The sequence below is a fragment of the Stenella coeruleoalba genome (assembly GCF_951394435.1).
Source record: "Stenella coeruleoalba genome assembly, chromosome: 12".
Lineage (NCBI taxonomy): Eukaryota > Metazoa > Chordata > Mammalia > Artiodactyla > Delphinidae > Stenella > Stenella coeruleoalba.
Window position 1 is genome coordinate 39,134,183 of NC_137158.1, and position 21,676 is coordinate 39,155,858.

Consider the following 21,676-nt stretch of genomic DNA (forward strand, 5'->3'; position numbering starts at 1 on the left):
ACTGCGGGCTCGGTGTACGACGTTTCTGTCTTCCTCAACTGTTCCCCAGCACTTCAACCACAACTTCAGCCCTCACACAAAAATTCACAGTGTAAAAAAAATCACATTTCCGAAAACAGACTTATGGTTACCAACGGGGAAGGGGTGGAGATAAATTAGGAGTTTGAGATGAACATGTATACACAACTACATATAAAATAGATAACCAACAAGGACCTGTTGTACAGCACAGGGAACTATACTCAATATTTTGTAATAACGTATAAGGGAAAAGAATCTGAAAAAGAATATATATACATATATTCAATTAAATATATATAACTGAATCACTGTGCTGTACACCTGAAACTAACACAACATTGTAAATAAACTATACTTCAATCAAAAAAATTTTTTAAAAACCCCACATTTTCCAATGGTGTATTCCTTCTATCGCCATAGAAGCAAGCAATTCTTTAGGAGCCTAGAATTAAATGCTGGTTATGTCACTAAAAACACGAGTTCAGGCAAGTTATTTTTCAATTCTCAGTAGCTCAGGTTGTAATCTGGAAAAATTCCAGTTCAAATCAGAGTCTACACTTTTAAAACTGATACCTTTCAGAAAAAAACCCTGCTCAGATGTATTACCTTAATACCCTTATTTACATTTTTACATGTTGTCATTCAGTCTTTATCAAGCATATAAAATTTTATATAGCTGCATCCATACCATAATGGTATTTGGATTTTTTTCCTTTAAATTGTTTTATAAACATCTCATCTAATTGGACAAGTCTTTAATGAAAAACGATGGGAGAGGGGAATGTCAATGCTTCTACATAGTCTCCATAATTATCACTAAAACAGAAATCCTAAGTGTTAAGACAGCTTCAAGAGGTTAGAAGAAATGAGAGACTTAGTGCATACAGTGATGCTGTTTGGAATATTTTACCAAAGGAGCTAATGCGAAGTCCCAGGGTAGGAGAAGGAGCATCTGCCCAATAAAGGGGTACAGGGAAGAGAAAACACAGCAACATCTGGTCTCTAAATGTGCCAATGTGAAAAATTCTCAGAGCCAGTTAGCTAGGGTTATGGGAAAGAACAAGCAGGAAAAAATTGTCTGCCAAAAAAAAAGTGTCTGGCTTTGTCAGTAAACAAAGGACAGTAATACAGAAAATTTCCTATACTATGCTCAAAGTTCAAAAAAGAATTTTGGATTCAATAGGTAGCAAAATGGCTGAAGCAATCTATGGATAATAAATGAGAAGAAATGGCTAAAGGGCAAGCCTTGGAAAGGAAAGACTCTTTTTCTTCTTAAAGGGAAATGATGATATGTGATCATGCAAATGCAAATGTCTGTGGACAGCACAGTTTGCTGCTGGGAAGGGAATTTTAATGCGTACCCTATGCAAATGCGTTTTATAATAAAACAAAATGTGCAGGGCCTTCCGAGGGCAGGGAGGAAAGAGGAGGGCAGGGGCTGTAGACGCTGTGCCTGAGAGGCAGGGGAATGCGCTACTCTGGGACCTTGAACAAATTCCAGGAGAGGGGGCATGGCAAAAACCCACTCCTTTCAAAAAACCTCTCTCACGTTTGACTGAGAACTGGATGCCTGATAAATCAACACCTGCAAAATCTTTCTTTACCAAGGGCTTAACCTTGAGCAATTCTCTGTGCTTCGAGTGAACCTCAGTAAGAAGACATGAAAAACAACTCTCTTTTCTGTACTGAGTCGTGGGGAAAATTATATGAACTACACAGTCAAGACTGGAGATGGATACAAAGAAAGCTCCTGCAAACCATTTAGAGTCTTTGTGTCAAAATCAGCATGACTGTCAAAGCCCATGTAAGGCCCAGTCCTAGGCACTTGGGGAAGAATGAGCAGGAGGCCGGCCCACATGGCTGAGAGTCTGGTTTTGACCAAGTGATATTTATTCATATTTGCATACCTGAAGCAATTATTAACAGGAAATTGAGAAAAAGTCTGTATCTCTGTGATGGAGATATTTAAGCCAGCCTTTTTGAAAGTGTTAAAAAATTAAAATTGTAGAAAGCCAAACCATAGGTGCCGTGTTTTGCCTGAAGTGGTAAAAATACCATCTGCCTCAGTCTCTGAGCAGCATGCTTCTTTCAAGTAGCAGTAGGCTAAACTACCGGCATACGCTCAGCCCCAGCTGGGGAAAATACACAGCCGTTTGTAGATGTTTTTCTAAGTAAGAGTAGTCAACATGCTCGTTTTCCTTCAGACATACATATTAGTTACCATAGCAAACCAAGAGTGAATGTGGCCTGAGAAACTTCTCCACTGGTCTTGACACACGCCCATGAATTTCTACAATTCAATAGGTGGCACTCTTCCCTGTAACACTGAACTTAATCTGCTTGGGGCCAGAAACCTAGGGAACATGGACTAGTTCCCTATTCCATGAGAGATACACACTCAGGGCTGCAGACCAATCACTGTAATGAAGATCCCCATTGCATCGCGCATATGAGCAAAACTGTCGGCACCAGTTTTTGGGTCACAATTCGCTTCTGGTAATTACATTCTGTCCAATAAAACTTCTGCAGTTTTAACTAGGTAAGTAAGATACTTCTTGTTTTTTTCATTTTAGAAGCTGGGTAGAATTGCCTTACAGTTCAACAGCTTCTAGTCCTGCCCAGCCCTGGGTGGATGAGCTTCAGGGGTAGGTAGAGTGCTCCTGTGCTGGTGTGAACCACCTTCCCGAGGCGGGAGAGACTTAATGAATGAAGAGTTGCTGAGTGCTTTGATGTCTTTAGATGATAAAGGCAGTGCAGCAGTGTAAAGCATTCACATCCAGGCTTCATCGCCACAGGAACTCAATTAAGAAGTAATTCAATTTCTTTTCTGAGTGTTTGAGGACAGACCACTGTTTTGCTGAATGTGACAGGCACTCTCGAGATCTAGCTGAGACTGATTTTGATCGTCACTTCTGCCCTCTCCCCTGCTTCCTTGCCATTCTGAGACTGACCAAATTGGAGAGCTGGTATACAAAGCCATAGAGCACATGGTCAAAATAATTTTCTATGGTTCTTAAAATCTGATTTTTCAGATAAAATTTGGCTTTTGAGAAAACACTCACCACTTGGAAATAAAGAAATCTCCAGCAATAAGTAAATTTCATGACACTCTCCAGAAATGGCCATTGAGTTTTTCAAATGTAGTTTTACAGAGGGACATCCCTGGTGGTCCAGTGGGTAAGATTCCACGCTCCCGACGCAGGGGGCCCGGGTTCAATCCCTGGTCGGGGAACTAGATCCCACATGCAAGCTGCAACTAAGAGTTCACATGTCGCAACTAAAGATCCCACATGCTGCAACTAAAGATCCCACAAGCCGCAACAAAGATCCTGCGTGCCCGCAACTAAGACCTGGCGCAGCCAAAAATTAAAAAAAAAAAAAAAAAGTAGTTTTACAGATAAACCCACCAGGGGAGTCCTAAGCTGCCTAGCATGATGCCTGCATCAGTCAGCATGAGCACCAGGACCATATCATGGACCCATGATATGCTACGTAAGAGACAATACTGTGCGCTGGACCCTGCAGACGTCTCCCCGACACTTGTAGGGATGGATGTAATTGTTTTTACCCACGGTACTTGGATTTGGGTCTATGTATGGATGATAGGTCTGGGTTAATCGCCTAGATCCCTTAAATATCAGCACAGCACCACATACCCTAGCAGGGTGGGTTTCTGTTTATTGGCATGAGAAATATTCTCACTGGGCACTTGGGAAGGCAACCTTAGGGCTACTGAACATTGGGATGGACTGTGTTATATAGTCAATATACTCTTTAAATGGCTAATTTGAGTCTACAAACCCCAATTCCAGACCTCTTAGCGTCCTGCACTTCTCCTAGCATCGCACCAATGCAGCACTCATCCATACGCATTTGTCACCCCTATATGTAAGCTTGTGCTGGGTACAGACGATGCAACCATGGACAAGGCCATTGAAGGCCCTGCCTTCAGGGCTCTTACATTTTAGTGGAAGAAGACAGAAAAAACAAGCAACTAAATAAAAATGATAATTTTAGATTATGATACATGTTAAAGAGAGAAAAAACAGAGAAAAGGTGGACTTTCAATAGGAAGGTCTGAGTCAGTCCTGGTTGTGGCAGTAGTCAGCCCCAGCACAGCACCTCGCCCACATTAAATATCAGATCCACAGTGCTTGGGCGTATGAAGCGGATGAAGGAATGAATCTGGACCGCAGTAGTACACAAGATAAGAATGTCCCCTCTCCCCCAAAAAAGAACGTCTCCTCTCAAATTTGGGCCTAAAGAGTAGAACAGCACTATTCTAAACTGCTCCTTTTATACTAAGGAAACTGAGGGAAGACCTAAAAGGTTAAGTGGCTGATAACAGATTTTGCAGTGAGTTGGTAACAGAGCCATTGCTCGGTTCAGGGTGTTCTACCTGTGCCCCATATTCTTTTCTTTTCTTCCAGTCTCTTCCACTATCAGGTGCTTCTGCAATAAGAAATCCTAAAGGAGTTCTCTGAGTTGTAAATAAGCATCAATGATAAATAATCACTCTATTGCCAAATCATTATGTCATTTCCCTTACTTTTTCATTTATAAGTTATTTCCTTTACTATCGCAGTGAAATCCCAGCATTTATCTCCAAGCTAGTTTATTACAACCTTCCCAAGCAATCTTCTTATCCCTGCTGATACCTGCAACTTGTGTCAAAAGCTTTCCTTTCCTCTTTGACTGAAATAAAAAACCCTATACCAGAATATCTCCTGTAACTAACTTCATGGGTCTTCTATTTTCTTATGGCCTCACTCACTCACTCACCATTTACCAAGTGCCAAGCACTGTGTTGGGCACCAAGCATACAAATAAGATACTGTCTCTGGGGGGCTTCCCTGGTGGCGCAGTGGTTGGGAGTCCGCTTGCCGATGCAGGGGACGCGGGTTTGTGCCCTGGTCCGGGAGGATCCTGCGTGCCGCGGAGCGGCTGGGTCCGTGAGCCATGGCCGCTGAGCCTGCACGTCCGGAGCCTGTGCTCCGCAACGGGAGAGGCCACAGCAGTGAGAGGCCCGTGTACCGCAAAAAAAAAAAAAAAAAAAAGATACTGTCTCTGCCCTCAAAGAGCTCACAGTCTATGATCTGTCTCATAAATGGTCATTATAAAATAACAGAGTTAAGTGCAATGACTGAGAGATGCACAGTGTGTTAGAGAATGGAGCACCTCATCCAGCCTAGGGAACCAGGAAGGACTTCCTCTTGGAGAAGATCCTACATTAAGCCTTACAGAAGAGGCAGGGGTAGCCCGATTAAGGGAGACACTGCTGCATTCCAAGCAGAGGGGACAGCATGGGTCAAGGCACGGAGAATAGAAACAGTATGTTTTATGTAATTTGGTGCCGCTGGAGCACAGGGTAGGAGGGGACAAAGCTGGAGAGTCCCTCCAGGGGATGAGACCACAGTGCTTTATATGCCACTCCAGCAAGCTCTGAATTTGCCTTATAGACAACATGGAGCCAAGGAAGGTTTTAAGCTGGAATGTGACACTACCAGATTTGTGGTTTAGATAGACATTCTGGCTGGCGATGGATCTGTGGGGACAAAAGAGAGGCATAGAGACCAGTCAGTAGGCTTCCTAGTGGTTCAGATGAGGAGACTCAACATGAACAATGAAAGAGAGATCAAGAGGAGGGGCTGGATTCAAGAAAATGTAGGATATAAAACTGATGTGACTTGGTCATGGAACATAGGGGTGAGGGGGTAAGAGCATTTGAGAGTGACTTCTAAGTTTCTCACACGGTTGACTGGTGGGATGACAGTGCCAACATCAGGAGACAGAATGAGTAACAAGGACCAGAGATAAAACACTAAGACTGGACCCTAATGTCAACGATGGACTTTGGGTTATAAAGATGCATTAATGCAGGTTCACTGATTGTAGCAAAGGTACCACTCTGCAGCAGGATGTTGGTAGTGGGGAAGGCTGTGCCTGTGTGGGGTCAGGGGGTAATGGAAACTCTCTATACTTTTTTGCTCAATTTTGTTGTGAACTTAAAACTGCCCTGAAAAATAAAAGTCTATTAAAAAATAAAAAGGGTCCAGAGATGTTGGGAAGATGCTGAGTTCAGTTTAAGACACTTTGAGCCTGTGGGAGACCATTTTGGTATCAGGCTCAAGTAGACATCTAAGATACAGTGACAGATATAGAAGTCCTCAGTTTAGAGGTGCTCCTATTAATCTAATTTTTCTTGAAGAATGCAAAAGTTTGTGAGATAGAGAAAAGGAGGACCTGCATTTCAGGCAAGGAAAAGGCACGCAGCCAGGGGTGTGCACTCCGGGGCTGTCAGGAGAGCACAAGGTTCTGGATCAGCCCTGGAGAGATCACTGAGGGTTTTGGTTGTCCCACTGCAAGCAGAGCCCTTACAGGTCCCACTTCTCCCTCCTTGTCTTTGGCGTGCAGGTGTGCTCACTCTCTGGCTATTCTTGACTGTTGTGAAAACCAGATGGTTAGCATGTTCCTTTAGCCAAGCAGCTGTATGCATCCCATACACTTGCTAAAATATTCCGTTTGTTCCTCAGGAGAAAACAGAATGTGACCCAAGTGTGTTCATAGGCTTGCACCGGTGCACTGAAATCTGAAATCCCACAGCAGTTTTTTTTTTTTTTTTTTTTTTTTTTTTGTGCTACGCGGGCCTCACTGTTATGGCCTCTCCCGTTGCAGAGCACAGGCTCCGGAAGCGCAGGCTCAGCGGCCATGGCTCACGGGCCCAGCCGCTCCGCGGCATGTGGGATCTTCCCAGACTGGGGCACGAACCCGTGTCCCCTGCATCGGCAGGCGGACTCTCAACCACTGCGCCACCAGGGAAGCCCCACAGCAGTTTTTGAACAAGGCTGTGTGTCAGAATTATCTGTGGAGTCTTTTTTCAAACCCTTCCATCCTGCCCCCGCCTTGCTCTGCCCACCAGTGGATTTTGACGTTGGTGGAAGAGGGTATTATGCTGTGTTAACCCAGGCATGTATGTTTTCAAAAGCCCCACAGGTGATAAGAAAAATACTGCCTTTAGAAATCCAAATCTGCCCTGAATGGTGCTTCCCAGGTATTAGCTGATGATGCTAAAAGTTGTTTTCCATAGTCCAAAGGCTCTTTCCAGCAATGGTTGGTGCTTACCCAGTTTTTCTTCACAACACTTACCACCATTTGACGTTATATTATGCATCCATTTAGTTGTTTATTAGTTACCCATCTCCCCCACTAGCTTGTAAATGTCATGAAAGAAAGAGTTGATCTGGTTCACTCTTGTATTTCCAACACCTAACAGTGTCTGGAATGACGCAGGCATTCAGTAAATAAGCTTATCATTAAATGAATCCTATTTTACCTGCTAATCAGCTTTGAATGTGATGACTCTCTTTTGACCTTTCAAATATAAACAAAAACCAAGTGTCAAACTGAAATGTATAAAACTGTGTAGAAGGTACAAAATCTACCTACCTTAGCATAGTCTAATCTTCCCTTCCGTTGAGCCTAAAACAGAAAAAAGGGGGAAATTAATTAGTTCTTTAAAAATCATTTAGTATTTCTATAACTTTTGCTTCTCAAAGAATGCCAACTCTCTCCCCCCTCACCTCTCCCCTTCTCTGTCTCTATATATGTATATAGTGAAATATATATATATATGTATGTGTATACATATAAATAAAACTCTCAAACATATTGAAGAGTTGTAAGAACAGTACCACAAGCACACATATACACTCTAGGTTTGACAGTGGCAGACACCATGACCTCTCACCCCTTCGTGCTTCAGCACGCAACTCATAAGCATAGGACATCTCATACATGATCACTTTCAAATTAAAAAAACTAACAATAATGCCATATCATCTGACATACAACCCATGTTCAAATTCCTCCTGCTGTCCCAAGAATATATTTTATTTTAGCTTTTTTTCTCAAACTAGAATTAATCAAGATTCACACATTGCACTTGGTTTTTATGTGTTTCGCCTTTTAAATCTAGACTAGCCCCTCCCCGTTTTTTAAGAAATGAAAATAAAAATCATTAACTTTTAAAATAATTGACTTTTTGAGGAGACCAGGGCAGCTGTTGTATAAAATTTCTCTTTCTGGATTTGTTACATTATTTCTTCATTGTGTCATTTAACTTGTCCCTGTGTGCTTACAAACTGGAAGTTGGGTCTGAAGAAGCTTGCTTAGGTTTAGGTTAAACATTTTTGGCAAGAATATTTTACATGGAATATTATATACTTCATATTGCATCAATGTGGAAGGCACCAAATGTCAGGCTGTCCTACTCTTAATAATGCTATAAATCTGATCACTTGGTTAAAGTGGTGACTATCAGATGGTTCCACTGTAATGACATATTTCCTTCTCTACAATTAGTAATCTATGGGGTCAAGTTTTCCACTTGCTTTGGCATAGTTTTTAATATGTTGTATCATGCCAAAAGACACTCACCTCCATCCCACTGTCACCAGGGATGAGGAGAGGGAAGAAAGCTGGAGGTAGGAGACATCCTGTATGAGGTCAAATTTTATTTTAAATTATTTTTAGTTATTAAAGAACAACTTAAAATGAAAACATATACTCAAAAGTGTATGTATCAAATCTGAACATAATAGAGACAACCAATGTGTTAGTATTTGCTGGTAGGTAAGCTCATTTTTTGTGGACTTCAGAACAAACTTCTCCTGACACCTCTGCACAGAGCAAGAGCCCTTCAACTTATGCAGGTTAGGTCTTGAGACCATTTTGTTCCTGAGTCCAAAATGACACTATACAGATAATAAATGTGGGTAGATTACTTTCATGAGAGAAAATGAGATCTTTATAACATTAATCCTGACTCTTCTCGCTTCTTTATAATCTTTTAAAAATTTATCCAAAAGATGCCTGCATTTTGTTTTTCTTATTTTCATAAAAAGCAACTTCTAATAAGACACTGCTCATGTATAGCTGTTGGCACTATCACAAACGACTCAGTTAAAACTGTGACTTGTACACTTTCAATGAACCAAAAGGCCTCTGCAACCAATATACTATAAAAAAGAATTCGTGGTTCAATCTGCTCTTCAAAGATGTTTTGGGGATCTAGGAGTTTCAGTGAACTAAGAAGGGTTTGAATTAGTCCTGAGATGCAATATACCAACAGGAATGAGAATCGGTTCTTGCAGGTATTTTAAAACCAGGCTCATTCTTCTCTCTGCTCAGAGATTTCATATTTACTTGTTTGTTTGTCTATGGACATCTTTTCCCAAGATAAAACAGTTTTGTCTACACTGAAATCTCTCTCCCCGCACTATAACTTCTGCAGGAGCAGTGTGGGGCCCCTGAGCACGTCTGCATAGTGCACTCATGACCTAGCTACTCACTTTCATATTGTACAAGTATGAATTGGCCTTGATCTCATGAATAATCCATGGCTTGTGACCAAAATTTCAGCAGCAGCATTTCACAATATGCTTAGTCTTTAAGTTCTCAAACTCTCAGCTGTCTCTCGAATTCATTTTAGGTTAAGGGATATCTGACATGGAGGCTGATCCTGTGGTCACCAGTTTTCCACCTTTTCAATTGTTCATCCTTTCCCTGTCTCTTGCTGATCAGCATGGGCTGCTCAGGCACAGTACTTTTCCAATGATGCACACAAACTAGGACCCCTGTGGAATGATTCCTACTGTCAAACAACTCATTCCTGAAACACATCTGCCATTTCCTCACTACTTTCAGTCTTGTTTCTGTTCTAACCACCTCCTCTTCATTCTTGCACTTTCAACATCCTCACCTTACAGTGTTTAACACAAACGACATGGTAGAAGTGTTGAAAGTGGTATCTGTTGAAAGTTAGAAAGTTGAGTACCTTTCATATCTTGAGGTTGCAGTGTAAAGTGCAGAGAAACTATAATTTACAATGATGTAGGTGGACTTTTCCTTTTGGATGTATTGAGCCGTTCCCCAATTGTCTCAGAAAAAAAAAAAATCAGTTTTTTCAGGTAGTAACAGTAACTATAATGCTGTTTACAGATAAAGACATCTGGAGTAGTCTCATCACATACCTTGTTTATAAACTAATCATCTTAGAGAATTCTATTATTTTGAAGTACTTGTGCTTAATCAATTACAAGCTATTTTCCTTTTATAAAAAATCAAAGTATAGTTGATTTACAATATTATTTTAGTTTCAGGTGTACAATATAGTGATTCAATATTTTTACAGAATCACAAGCTATTTTCAAACCTTCTCACTTTATTTATGTATTTATTTATTTTTCTCACTTTATTTTGTATTACTAGCTTGGCCACCCCCTTTCACCCAGTGGAGATATACTTTGCTGGGGATGACGGCAAAGAAACGCCATGTATGTAAATCCCTATTTGTTCAACATCAGCTCTCACAGGCCCAGCCGCTCCGCAGCATGGGGGATCTTCCCGGAACCAGGGCAAGAACCCGCGTCCCCTGCATCGGCAGGCGGACTCTCAACCACTGCGCCACCAGGGAAGCCCAGCTCTTAAACGTTTTGAAAGCTGAGACTAGAAGCCTACATAAAATGACAGCACGATTACCACGGCCATTACCACCCGAACAGGCTGTAACTGCTGATATGCTGCTCACCTGAATGTCCTTTTTATTTTATCACAACAAACATTCCAGTCCTGTGAAACCATTTCACCCTTGACTGCTTTAGCTTGTACAGAAAAGTATCATTTATTTTATAAAACAAAATACTATAAATATTTAGATCTTTATAGGTATATATTTCCAGCTGCTATGTGAGTTAGTATCTATATATGCCAGAGGCAAGCCTGAAAGTACACACTGATATAAAAATTTTTTCACAAAAAGCTTTTAGAGTTTACAAAATACAGCAAATTAGAAACAAATGTAAATGATTTAATCCCCTACGTAAGTAATATTTCTCATTGAACATTACCAAATTCTATTTCTTTTTGTAAAAAAGTTGATTTGGGAGGGGCTATAGTTTCTGTTTCATCTGATGGTGCTCATTCACTCAGTAATTGTCCATCGTGCACCTACTATGTGTTAGGTATTGCTCAGGCACTGGAGACACAGCCAGGAACGGAACAAGTAAAAATCTTCCTCTGGGGGTTGCATAGTCTTGTTTTCACATACAATCTCCCTCTAGAACTTAAGCTCCATGAGAGTATGGACATTTTCTCTCCTGATCATAACAGTATTCCATGTCTAGATCAGTGCTTGTAGATAGTAGATGGTCAATATCTGGTGAATGAATGAATAAATGGATAAATGCTTTTTCTTAATAAGTGTTGGTTATGTACCATTTATTCAGGAAACTTACAAAGCGAAGTTCCTATTACTCTCTCCTAGTTCTAAGAAAGCTGGGTGTTTAGATTCAGTCAGTATGCAGTTGATGTGGAGCCACTACCTGGTGCCTTACAGATAATTTTTACTCGTATTGAACAGTACCATATTTTGACTTTATTACTCAACTTCTATTTAGAAGTAGACTGAAGAAGGGAATCTATAGAAAATAAATTCTAAGAATTCATGAAACTCAAACAACAAAAGGATAGAACAAAAGAATCATCTATCAGCCTTCTCACAGATGCAGCGGTTTAGAGTAATTGAGTGCCTCAACCTTGGTATCAGTGTATTGAAGAGAAAAGAGCCTGACTGGAGGTCAGGAGACCTCAGATTTCAAATGTACTCCCCCAAGCCTCAGGTGGTAAGTAGGCCCTGCTACGGAGGGAAACAGGTAGCCTAAGCTCTTAACTATGACCACTTTAAGAGGCACTGTGACCTCCTAGGAAATGGATATGCCGGGAGCCAGAAAATATGGTTTCTAGCCCATAATAGGTTAATACCTCAAGTAATTTTAAATTTTTACGTGGGTCTTCATTTTCTTATCTGTAAAGTAAGAGTACTGGGTCAGAAAAGGCATCCCCAAATGCTGGGCTGGCTGTATCAGAATCACCTGGGTAGCCTATTAAAAATGCAGATCCTTAATACTCTAGCCCTGAATTCTGAGTCATCTGAGGATCAGTGGTGTGGACTATGTCTAACATCCTTTTCAATTTATGCTCTGTATGCATCAGTGTTTATTTCAAAGAGAACAACTATATAAGCTCCGTAAGTCTCAAGGAGAATGGAGTGCTGTAACTTTACCCTCTTTTTCTGACATCTACCACTTACCATGTATATTTCTAGCAGAGCAAGATATTAAAATAACTTCCTCACTGGGGCCCAAAATAGGCTGATATAAAATAAATGCAGACTGTATTTCAATAGCCGGCAGTCCTGAACCTCTTCCTGCCACACTGTTCGTCTCCAGAAACCACTGTAAATTCTGCCACACATAGCGATTCCCTGAGGGCTTCATTACTTGGGTCTTTAAAAGGGATTCACTCATCTTTTGCCTCCTGTAGGTGTGCTCCTTGTCAATCCAGGTCATGAGAAAAGAAAGTAATTTTTCCCAGTCTTTAGCAGTTCACAGAGAATGTGTGGTTTGAACCTTGTTTTATCTTAAAAAAATGTGAAAATAGACAAGCTAGTGTGCCAGTGCTCATGACATTGAAGGCCTCCTCTGACAGCTACAGTGAGCGCTGTAAAACAATATTCTACACCAAAGCAAACAAAGCCAGTGCTCTGATTGAGAGGATGCACAGAGGGATTAATTCCAAAGGTTTATATACCAGTCTCTGCAGACCAAAGGCAGATAGATTCTCTGTTGGTAAGTAATGGATGTACAATGTGGTCTTTTACTTTAAGAAACAAATGCTTTTTTATAAGTCAGGTAACAAAGAAGGATTGGATGACATAAATGAACTGCTTCCAATTTCTAACTACTGCTATCTGGACTTGAAAACTGGATATGGAAAAACCTTTTTCTAAAAGCAGAAAACTAATATTCCACAGCAGGGAGTGCAGAAATTGCTAGAGACTGATCATCTCTTCTTATCATGTTATTCTTCCCCAATGCTACCAGCTATATTTTAGAATAACAATTTAAAAAATAAGATTCTCTTCTTCAGCCTTCAAGAAAAACTATCTTTCTTTCCAATTTTTTAGTTGAAAGAACATAATGAACACCCATTTGCCCTCCAACTAGATTAATTAGTTGCTAATATTTTGTCATCTTTGCTTTCTCTCTAGATGATCATTTGCTGACTATATGAGAGTAAATTATAAACATAATGATATCTCATCCCTAAATATGTCAGCATCTATCTCCTAAGAACAATGGTGTTCTCCTACATAACTACAAACCCATGACCACATCCAACAAGTTTAACGTTTACTATAGTATTTAAGATAATGTCCGTATTCAAAATTTCTGGTCCAACCAGTAGCGTCCTTTAGAGCTATGTTTATCCCAATCCAAGATCAAATTAAAAATCACACATTCCCTTTGGATGTCACGGCTTTTTAATCTCTTCTATTCTACAACATTCTCCACACCACCACCTTTTCTTTTATAATATGGCATTTTTTAAAAGAATCCATGTCAGTTGCCCCGCAGAATGTCCCTTCTCCTGGACTTGTCTAATTGTTTTCACATGATTAGATTCAGGTTAAAATATTTTTGAAAAGACTCCTACATAGATGATGCTGAACACTTCTCCATTACATCAGGAGTCATACAATATCAGTTGTCTCGTTACTGGTGAGACTAAGTTTGTTCACTTCCTCCGTTTGTCTTCAATAAGTAATCTGTAGGGTGCTTTGAGTCCCTGTGAATATTCAGTTCCCTACTAACCATTCATCTAATTGTTTTAACCAATTATTCACTAATGATTCTTGTTTGAGTAAAATATCATATTGGTGGCTACAAAAATAATGATATTAAAAAAATAATGATATTTTAAAGGTCTGCCTTGGTACTGGAAGAAATATCATCAATTTCTTTAGAGAAAACATGTCTTACTGAAAACAAACTCTCCTTGCATTTGCATTGGTATTAAGAGGTGGAGTTTAGTATATATATGTGAGATTTGTTGGTGGACAGAGGAACGGAGAAAGGATACATCCCAAAATTGTTTGGGTATAGTGTATGAGGATTTTAAAAGGTCACAAATCAGATATCTACTAGATCTGCTAGCCCCCAAGTTGAAGCAGCCAGCTAGCTAAGTTTGGTTTGGGAGGAGAAGCAATCCTTGCTGGGCTCTCCAGTTACGGAGCTGGAAAGGTGTCAGAATATAAAGGAACACGGCAAGCCTTTTCTTTGCTATCTTGACCATTCTTACCTACTAATAAGAGAGCGCAGAAGGCATCTGCAAGGAAGTGAACACCCTTCAGAACTTGGGTACCTGATTTTACCATCTCCTTCACCAGGGAAAGCTAATTTTTGGAGGCAAATTTCAATCTCCATGGAATTAACTTTCTCGTATTCTCTTCCTTTGGTTTGATGCGAGAAGAGGAAGAAATAGACAGATGCAGAAGGCTATGGTAACCCATTAAAAAAAGGGGAGGGGGCTTTTATCATTTACATGATAAATCTCTCTCTGTTCAGAAGTCCTGTTATCACTTTTCTTTTTAATTTTATTTATTTTTTTGTACAGCAGGTTCTTATTAGTTATCTATTTTATACATAGTAGTGTATATATGTCAGTCTCAATCTCCCAATTCATCCCACCAGTACCACCCTCCCCCACCACTTTCCCCCCTTGGTGTCCATACATTTGTTCTCTACATCTGTGTCTCTATTTCTGCCCTGCAAACCAGTTCATCTGTACCATTTTTCTAGGTTCCACATATATGCATTAATATACGATATTTGTATTTCTCTTTCTGAACTTACTTCACTCTGTATGACAGTCTCTAGATCCATCCATGTCTCTACAAATGACCCAATTTTGTTCCTTTTTATGGCTGAATAATATTCCACTGTATATACGTATCACATCTTCTTTATCCATTCGTCTGTTGATGGGCATTTAGGTTGCTTCCACGACCTGGCTATTGTAAATAGTGCTGTAATGAACATTGGGGTGCATGTGTCTTTTTGAATTATGGTTTTCTCTGGGTATACACCCAGTAGTGGGGATTGCTGGGTCATATGGTAATTCTATTTTTAGTTTTTTAAGGAACCTCCATACTGTTCTTCATAGTGGCTGTATCAATTTACATTCCCACCAATAGTACAAGAGGGTTCCCTTTTCTCCACACCCTCTCCAGCATTTGTTGTTTGTAGATTTTCTGATGATGCCCATTCTAAATGGTGTGAGGTGATACCTCATTGTAGTTTTGATTTGCATTTCTCTAATAATTAGTGATGTTGAGCAGCTTTTCATGTGTTTCTTGGCCATCTGTATGTCTTCTTTGGAGAAATGTCTATTTAGGTATTCTGCCCATTTTTGGATTGGGTTGTTTTTTTGGTATTGAGCTGCATGAGCTGTTTATATATTTTGGAGATTAATCCCTTGTCCACTGATTCGTTTGCAAATATTTTATCCCATTCTGAGGGTTGTCTTTTCGTCTTGTTTGTAGTTTCCTTTGCTTTGCAAAAGCTTTTAAGTTTCATTAGGTCCCATTTGTTTATTTTTATTTCCATTACTCTAGGAGGTGGATCAAAAAAGATCTTGCTGTGATTTATGTCAAAGAGCGTTCTGCCTATGTTTTCCTCTAAGAGTTTTATAGTGTCTGGTCTTACATTTAGGTCTCTAATCCATTTTGAGTTTATTTTTGTGTATGGTGTTAGGGAGTGTTCTAATTTCATTCTTTTATATGTAGCTGTCCAGTTTTCCCAGCACCACTTATTGAACAGGCTTTTTTTCTCCATTGTATATTCTTGCCTCCTTTATCAAAAATAAGGTGACCCAAGGTCCGTGGGTTTATCTCTGGGCTTTCTATCCTGTTCCATTGATGTATATTTCTGTTTTTGTGCCAGTACCATATTGTCTTGATTACTGTGGCTTTGTAGTATAGTCTGAAGTCAGGGAGTCTGATTCCTCCAGCCCCGTTTTTTTTCCCTCAAGCAGAAGTCTTGTTATCACTTACAATCCATTTTCCTTACTATGCACTCTTGGAATCCGGAAGAGACGTGAAATATAAAATTACAGTTTGACTAAGAAAAAAAAATCTACCCAGATCTCAGAAAGCCATGAGCAAGGAAATGAGGCTGACAGAAGAACTGAGCTGTTTCCTCCTGTGGCCAGGTCCCAAGGTGATGTCCACCAACCCTGACAGTGTATCTCAAGCCACCATGTCAAAAACCAAACTTATGCCAATGTTCCCACTTCACTTTCCTGTTTTTATCTATGGCACAATTCTTTCTGTTATCCAAGTTCAAAATCCTCGTTTTGGCCTCTGACCACCCCTCCCCAGTAGACATCTGCCAGGTTCTCCCTATCATATCAGTTTTCAGGTCCTATATATTTTCTCTCTGAAGTGAATTTTATACCTAACCTCCTTACCTTCCCGTTCTCATGGCCAATACTCTGATTAGGACTTTTTCCCTGCACTTATGAACAGATTCCTCACAACCTCCTGACTGATCTCCTTTTCTATAGTATCTCCTTGTTCTTCTGATTCTATATAACGTAGTTAGATATACCTCTCTAAAACACATTTCAAACCTTGACAATACCTGGCTCAGAAACTTCAATTTCTGCTCCATGACTTCTGAATCAAGTTCATTTTCTAAAGACAAACATCCCCAAATCCTTTTTTTTAAATTGACGTAAAATTCACATAACATAAATGTGAATTTATGTTACTCAGTGACATCTAATACATTCACAGTGTTGTGCAACCATCACCACTATCTAGTTCCAGAACATTTTTGTCATGTTGTAACATGTATCAATACTTCATTCCTTTTTATGGCTGGATAATAATCCATTGCATGGATATACCATATTTTGTTTGTCCATTCATCATTTGATGGACACTGGGTTGTTTCCACTTTTTGGCTTTTGTAAATATTGCTATACATGTTTTTGTTTGAACCAAAGTCTTTTAAGTATAGTCATTATGTACTATTTTGGCAATTCTTCATCTATCCCTATATGCCCCATGTTTTTCACCTTCCATCCAAATTATAATACTTCTTTTTTCTTTGAATACACTGCATGCTTGCCCATCTGCAGCCCTTTTTCATGGTTTCTGTTGTGTAGGAAGCCCTTATTCCCATCTTTGTTGTCAAGATCTTCTTCAAGGACTATCTCAGACATCACTTACTTCACAAACCCTTTGTTGACTTTTCCAACAGGATTCAAACTCTTTTTCCTCTGAGCTGCCCCACTGGCATCAATTACAGTATTCCTTATATTTGTGTGCTTCTCTTAACAAGGCCAAGACAACCATCAGGCAATTTACTGCTGTATCTCCTACAGTCAAGCACTTTGTTTCCTTAAGTGCTCAGAAAATCTTAAGAAATATTTTAACTTAGGAGATAGTTAGAGCCATTTCATAGTCTTTGTGGTCTCATATAGTCCTTTCAAATGCCCACACTCTACACCCTCTATGGTAGAGGATGTTGTCAGTATTATTCCTTTTGAAACAACTCAAAATAACTTAAATAATTAGAAAAATATCAAGTGGCATTCATGAGAACTCTCTGAACGTGCACTTTCTCTTTTGTTTAAGAATATATATGTGTTATATTCATGCACATCAGCCTTGCCTAGCAATTTTTGTTTCACTTTTTGAATAAGAAGGAAAAGTAGGATATCTAGGGACAACTGAGTCATAGTTTAGCACTGGTAATACGTAGTTCACTTAAGGTATTTTGTGGATGGTTATGACAGTGGCAGAATGTCACAAGCCTAAGTGACATTTCAATACTTTCAGAAATAGCCAAGAAAAAAATAATCGTAATTCTTATTTCTTCAGGTGACTTATAATGGCAGCAGAAAACTAGAAGGATCATTAAAAAGAAAGTTTGCTGACCTGCAATAGCCCCTGGACTCCCTGAGAGAGTCAGAGCTCTGTGGTTCTCTGAAGGATTCTACCTTCTTTTATTCGGAATCAAAATGATAGCTGAGTAATGACTTCACCTCCCTAGGGTGAATCACCCATTCACTATCAGTATTTTTAACCTGATCATTATTTTTCAGCAGCTATAAATTTAAATTTAAAATTAAGGTAGGAAGGGATCTGTAGAATTTAGTATGGAGACATTGCTTAACAAATATTTTTCATCTGTTTCTGGTCTGGCCTGGTGCTCTAAACTGCCTCTTACGAAAGTGCATAGTGTGCGTACACCTGAGGGTGCGATGGAAGACAGCTATCCGATCTTAAGATTTGGGGAGGACGGGGAAGTTGGAGGGGGTAGCAGGGCCTGATATGAAAAATTCCAGAGGTGCTGTGCTTCTTGGCTTCGCAGTGATGTTGAATGGGCGCTAAGGGTATGTGATCCCCTCTTCCCTTCCTTTCCGGTCATTAATTCTCACTCTCCCTAAGCAGGAAATCAAAAGGGAGATGGGACACAAACCTGTCTATAATTTTACATGTGATAATAACAAATCATAGTTGTCTTCCATCATTGGGAGCAAGACTTTTCTATTTCTAAGTGTCGAAGACAGTATTTAGCTTCTAATAGAGATAAATATTTTCTTATAATGCATCTCTTGCCTAAGAGATTATTTAAAGAAATTTCTTAGATTTATTTGAGAGCTGAAAGGGACCTTAGAAAGGATCTAGTTCAATGCCATCATTTTGCAAAAAAAATAATAAGAAGGATGTTAAAGAATGTGACCAAGGTAAACAGATGCTAGCAGAGCCCAAACTGGAATACAGGGTCTTCCAAATCCTGGTCCTCTATGGACCATTTCTGCTATACCAACTTGATTCTTTCTATTTAACAGAACAGGTTGCCACCAGTTTTGTCCCCCGAAGACCACACCACACACACTTTCTGACAAATACTAATGAGATGACTATTCCAAGTAAGTTACTATACAGGACTATTGGTAATTCAAAGGTAAATTCACTACGATCCTTAAGGATCTTACAATAAAATTCAAAACCTAGGAGAAGAAAGGTTTACAAAAATGCAGAGGAGAAAAATATCACAGAAAGTTGGAAAGAGAGCACTAGAACTAATTTCAGGATTAATAAGCAGCCTCCTTGAGATTCAGGATAGAATGTCCCTCTCAAGTGTTATGCAAATTGTGTTCCCTAACCCTGACTAGGCAGTGTTCACAGAACAAGATCATTATTATAGAGAGCTTTATATAAACATGAATAAAATTTAGAAAATTAAAATAAACTCAAGTAAGGAGTCTTTAATCTGAAAAATGTTGCCCCCTGCATGACAGAAACTGATTTCTTAAATTTCTTATTTGCTTCAGACAAATTCACCTTCTCTTCTTCTGTGACCCTGTTCATGACTCAGACATGTAGATATAAGGAGAAGGGCCCGAAGTCCATGGAGCAAATCACAGCAGTCTGGTGGGGCCTTGAGAGGTGGGCAATAAACTGCCAGTTCTTCCTGAAGGATGAGGATTTAGAGATGATCACAGGGGACCTAGGCTGGAGGATGTAACCTCGTCTGCTCATGGGTGTCATCTTGGCAGTTTACTGACCTCTGGACAAAATCTATTTAATTTACTGGAGATAATGCCTAAGGCATAGGCTGTTTGGAAAGGATATCCCTTTGAACTGAAAATCAAATTGAAGATAATGATTTGGGAATATTTCACCAGTTGTTTAGGAAATCCTGGACTCTCATGTAGTCTATATTTACAACTTTGCATGCTTGCAAAGACACTAAGAGTTAAATATGTTCCTTTTCTGTGAAGCTTCTTTAAAATTCATATCTATGCTGCTCATATATATATATATATACACACACACACACAAACACACATATATATATATATATGTATATATGTGAATAGCCAACGGAGACTTGATAGCTTTCTTCTTTAAAAAAATTAATTAATTAATTAATTAATTTTTGGCTGTGTTGGGTCTTCGTTTCTCTGCGAGGGCTTTCTCTAGTTGCGGTGAGCGGGGGCCACTCTTCATTGCGGTGCACGGGCCTCTCACTGTCATGGCCTCTCTTGTTGCGGAGCACAGGTTCCAGATGCGCAGGCTCAGTAGTTGTGGCTCACGGGCCCAGTTGCTCCGCGGCATGTGGGATCTTCCCAGACCAGGGCTCAAACCCGTGTCCCCTTCATTGGCAGGCAGATTCTCAACCACTGCGCCACCAGGGAAGCCCCGATAGCTTTCATTTAACATATTTAGCTGGATCTTTTCAACCAAAATGTGTATCTGCAATGTATTCTAATGTAATCCAATTAGAGCCACTAACACCATCTGTATATACATTTTTGGTTCAGCTGTCAAAACACACACAAACACAATGCTCATAATACAATATTCAATAGTTGTGTAATATTTTATTGTACTATACTTCATTTAACTTTTTTCTATTTTCAAATGGATCAATTTTCATTTTCTTCCTTTTATAATTAGTATTTTACTACATATTTTAATATGTAAATCTTTGCCCACATCTCTGTTATTTTTCTTGGGATACGTTACTAGAGTGCAATTACTATAGCAAAGTATATAAACTTTTAAACCAAAGGTTTAAATTATGTATAGTATTTAAAGAGTCTAATAACACAAGACTTCTAACAAAATATCCTAGCACTCTCCAGACTTTGTCTGTCTCATTTCCCTCACTTTAGCTGTTTCTTCTGTTTATCTTCAAATACTGTTTTCTTGATTTTTAAATTTTAAGACATTATCTATTGATCCTATGATAAAAGGAATAATTACATTTCTTACGTGACCAAAAACATTCCTTTCCACTACCCTCTCCCCAGTGATTATACTTTTTGGTTTAAATCAGTATTTGGTATTTACATTTTTATGCTATATAAATATTATCCTCTAAGCCATGTTAAGTATTATGATTACATTTTCTTTCTTATACATTAAAAATTTATTCACTACACCTAAGAACTGCCTCATTTCATATCATATGTTTAATGTGGCTGTTTAAAAACGTGGGCCCCAAATTCTCTGAAATTGTTCCCAGTGATAGGTGAGGTATACAGCCCCTCCCCTTGATTCTGGGTGGGCTTGTGACTATTTTGATAGGAGATCATGAAAATGGCGTGTGATTTCAGAGGCTGGTCATAAAAGAAGATGCAGCCTCTGCCTTGTTTGCTGGAAGGAACACTTGTGTTTGGAGTTCTGAGCTGGCAAGAAAGAAGTCTGACTACTCTGAGGCTGCCATGCTGTGAGGAAGCCAAGCCAAGTGGAGGAGCCACGTGTGAATACTCTGGTTGTTAAGAAGCCTGGTTTTCTTGACAGCCCAGCCTAGGTGCCAGGTGTGAGTGGAGACTCCAAATGATTCCAGTCCCCAGCATCGCTGAATCACCTCTAGCCTCTGGGTTTTTCTAGCTGAGGCCCCAGACATCATGGAGCAGTCATCCCTTCTGTGCATTGTCCAAATTCCTGACCCACAGAATCCATGAACATAATAAAATGATTATTTTAAGCAGCTAAGTTTTGGGGTAATTTGTTATGCAGCAGTGGTAACTGGTACTCTTACTCTTAACTGGTACTTTCTATGTTCCTGTTATTAATTTGTCCCTAAATTCTCAATATGGCCAAGTACATTAGGGGATCATCAGTTCCATTGTTTCCTTGGAGATATTACTTCTGGAGATCTCTGTCCTCTTGTCCCAATTGAGCCTGGATGCAGAGCCATCAGCCTAGGACTTGCATGGGTGAGAGACA

At 39.6% G+C, this 21,676-nt stretch overlaps 1 protein-coding gene across 3 annotated transcripts in view; it reads right to left on the minus strand.

Moving 5' to 3' along the window:
- Positions 1–21,676, minus strand: part of PDSS2 (decaprenyl diphosphate synthase subunit 2) — a 273,183-nt gene that overhangs the window by 39,394 nt on the left and 212,113 nt on the right. For all 3 annotated transcript variants that reach the window (XM_079938680.1, XM_079938681.1, XM_079938679.1), the window contains one exon: positions 7,468–7,500. In XM_079938680.1, the coding sequence (XP_079794806.1) occupies positions 7,468–7,500 (33 nt within the window). The remainder of the gene's footprint in view (positions 1–7,467; positions 7,501–21,676) is intronic.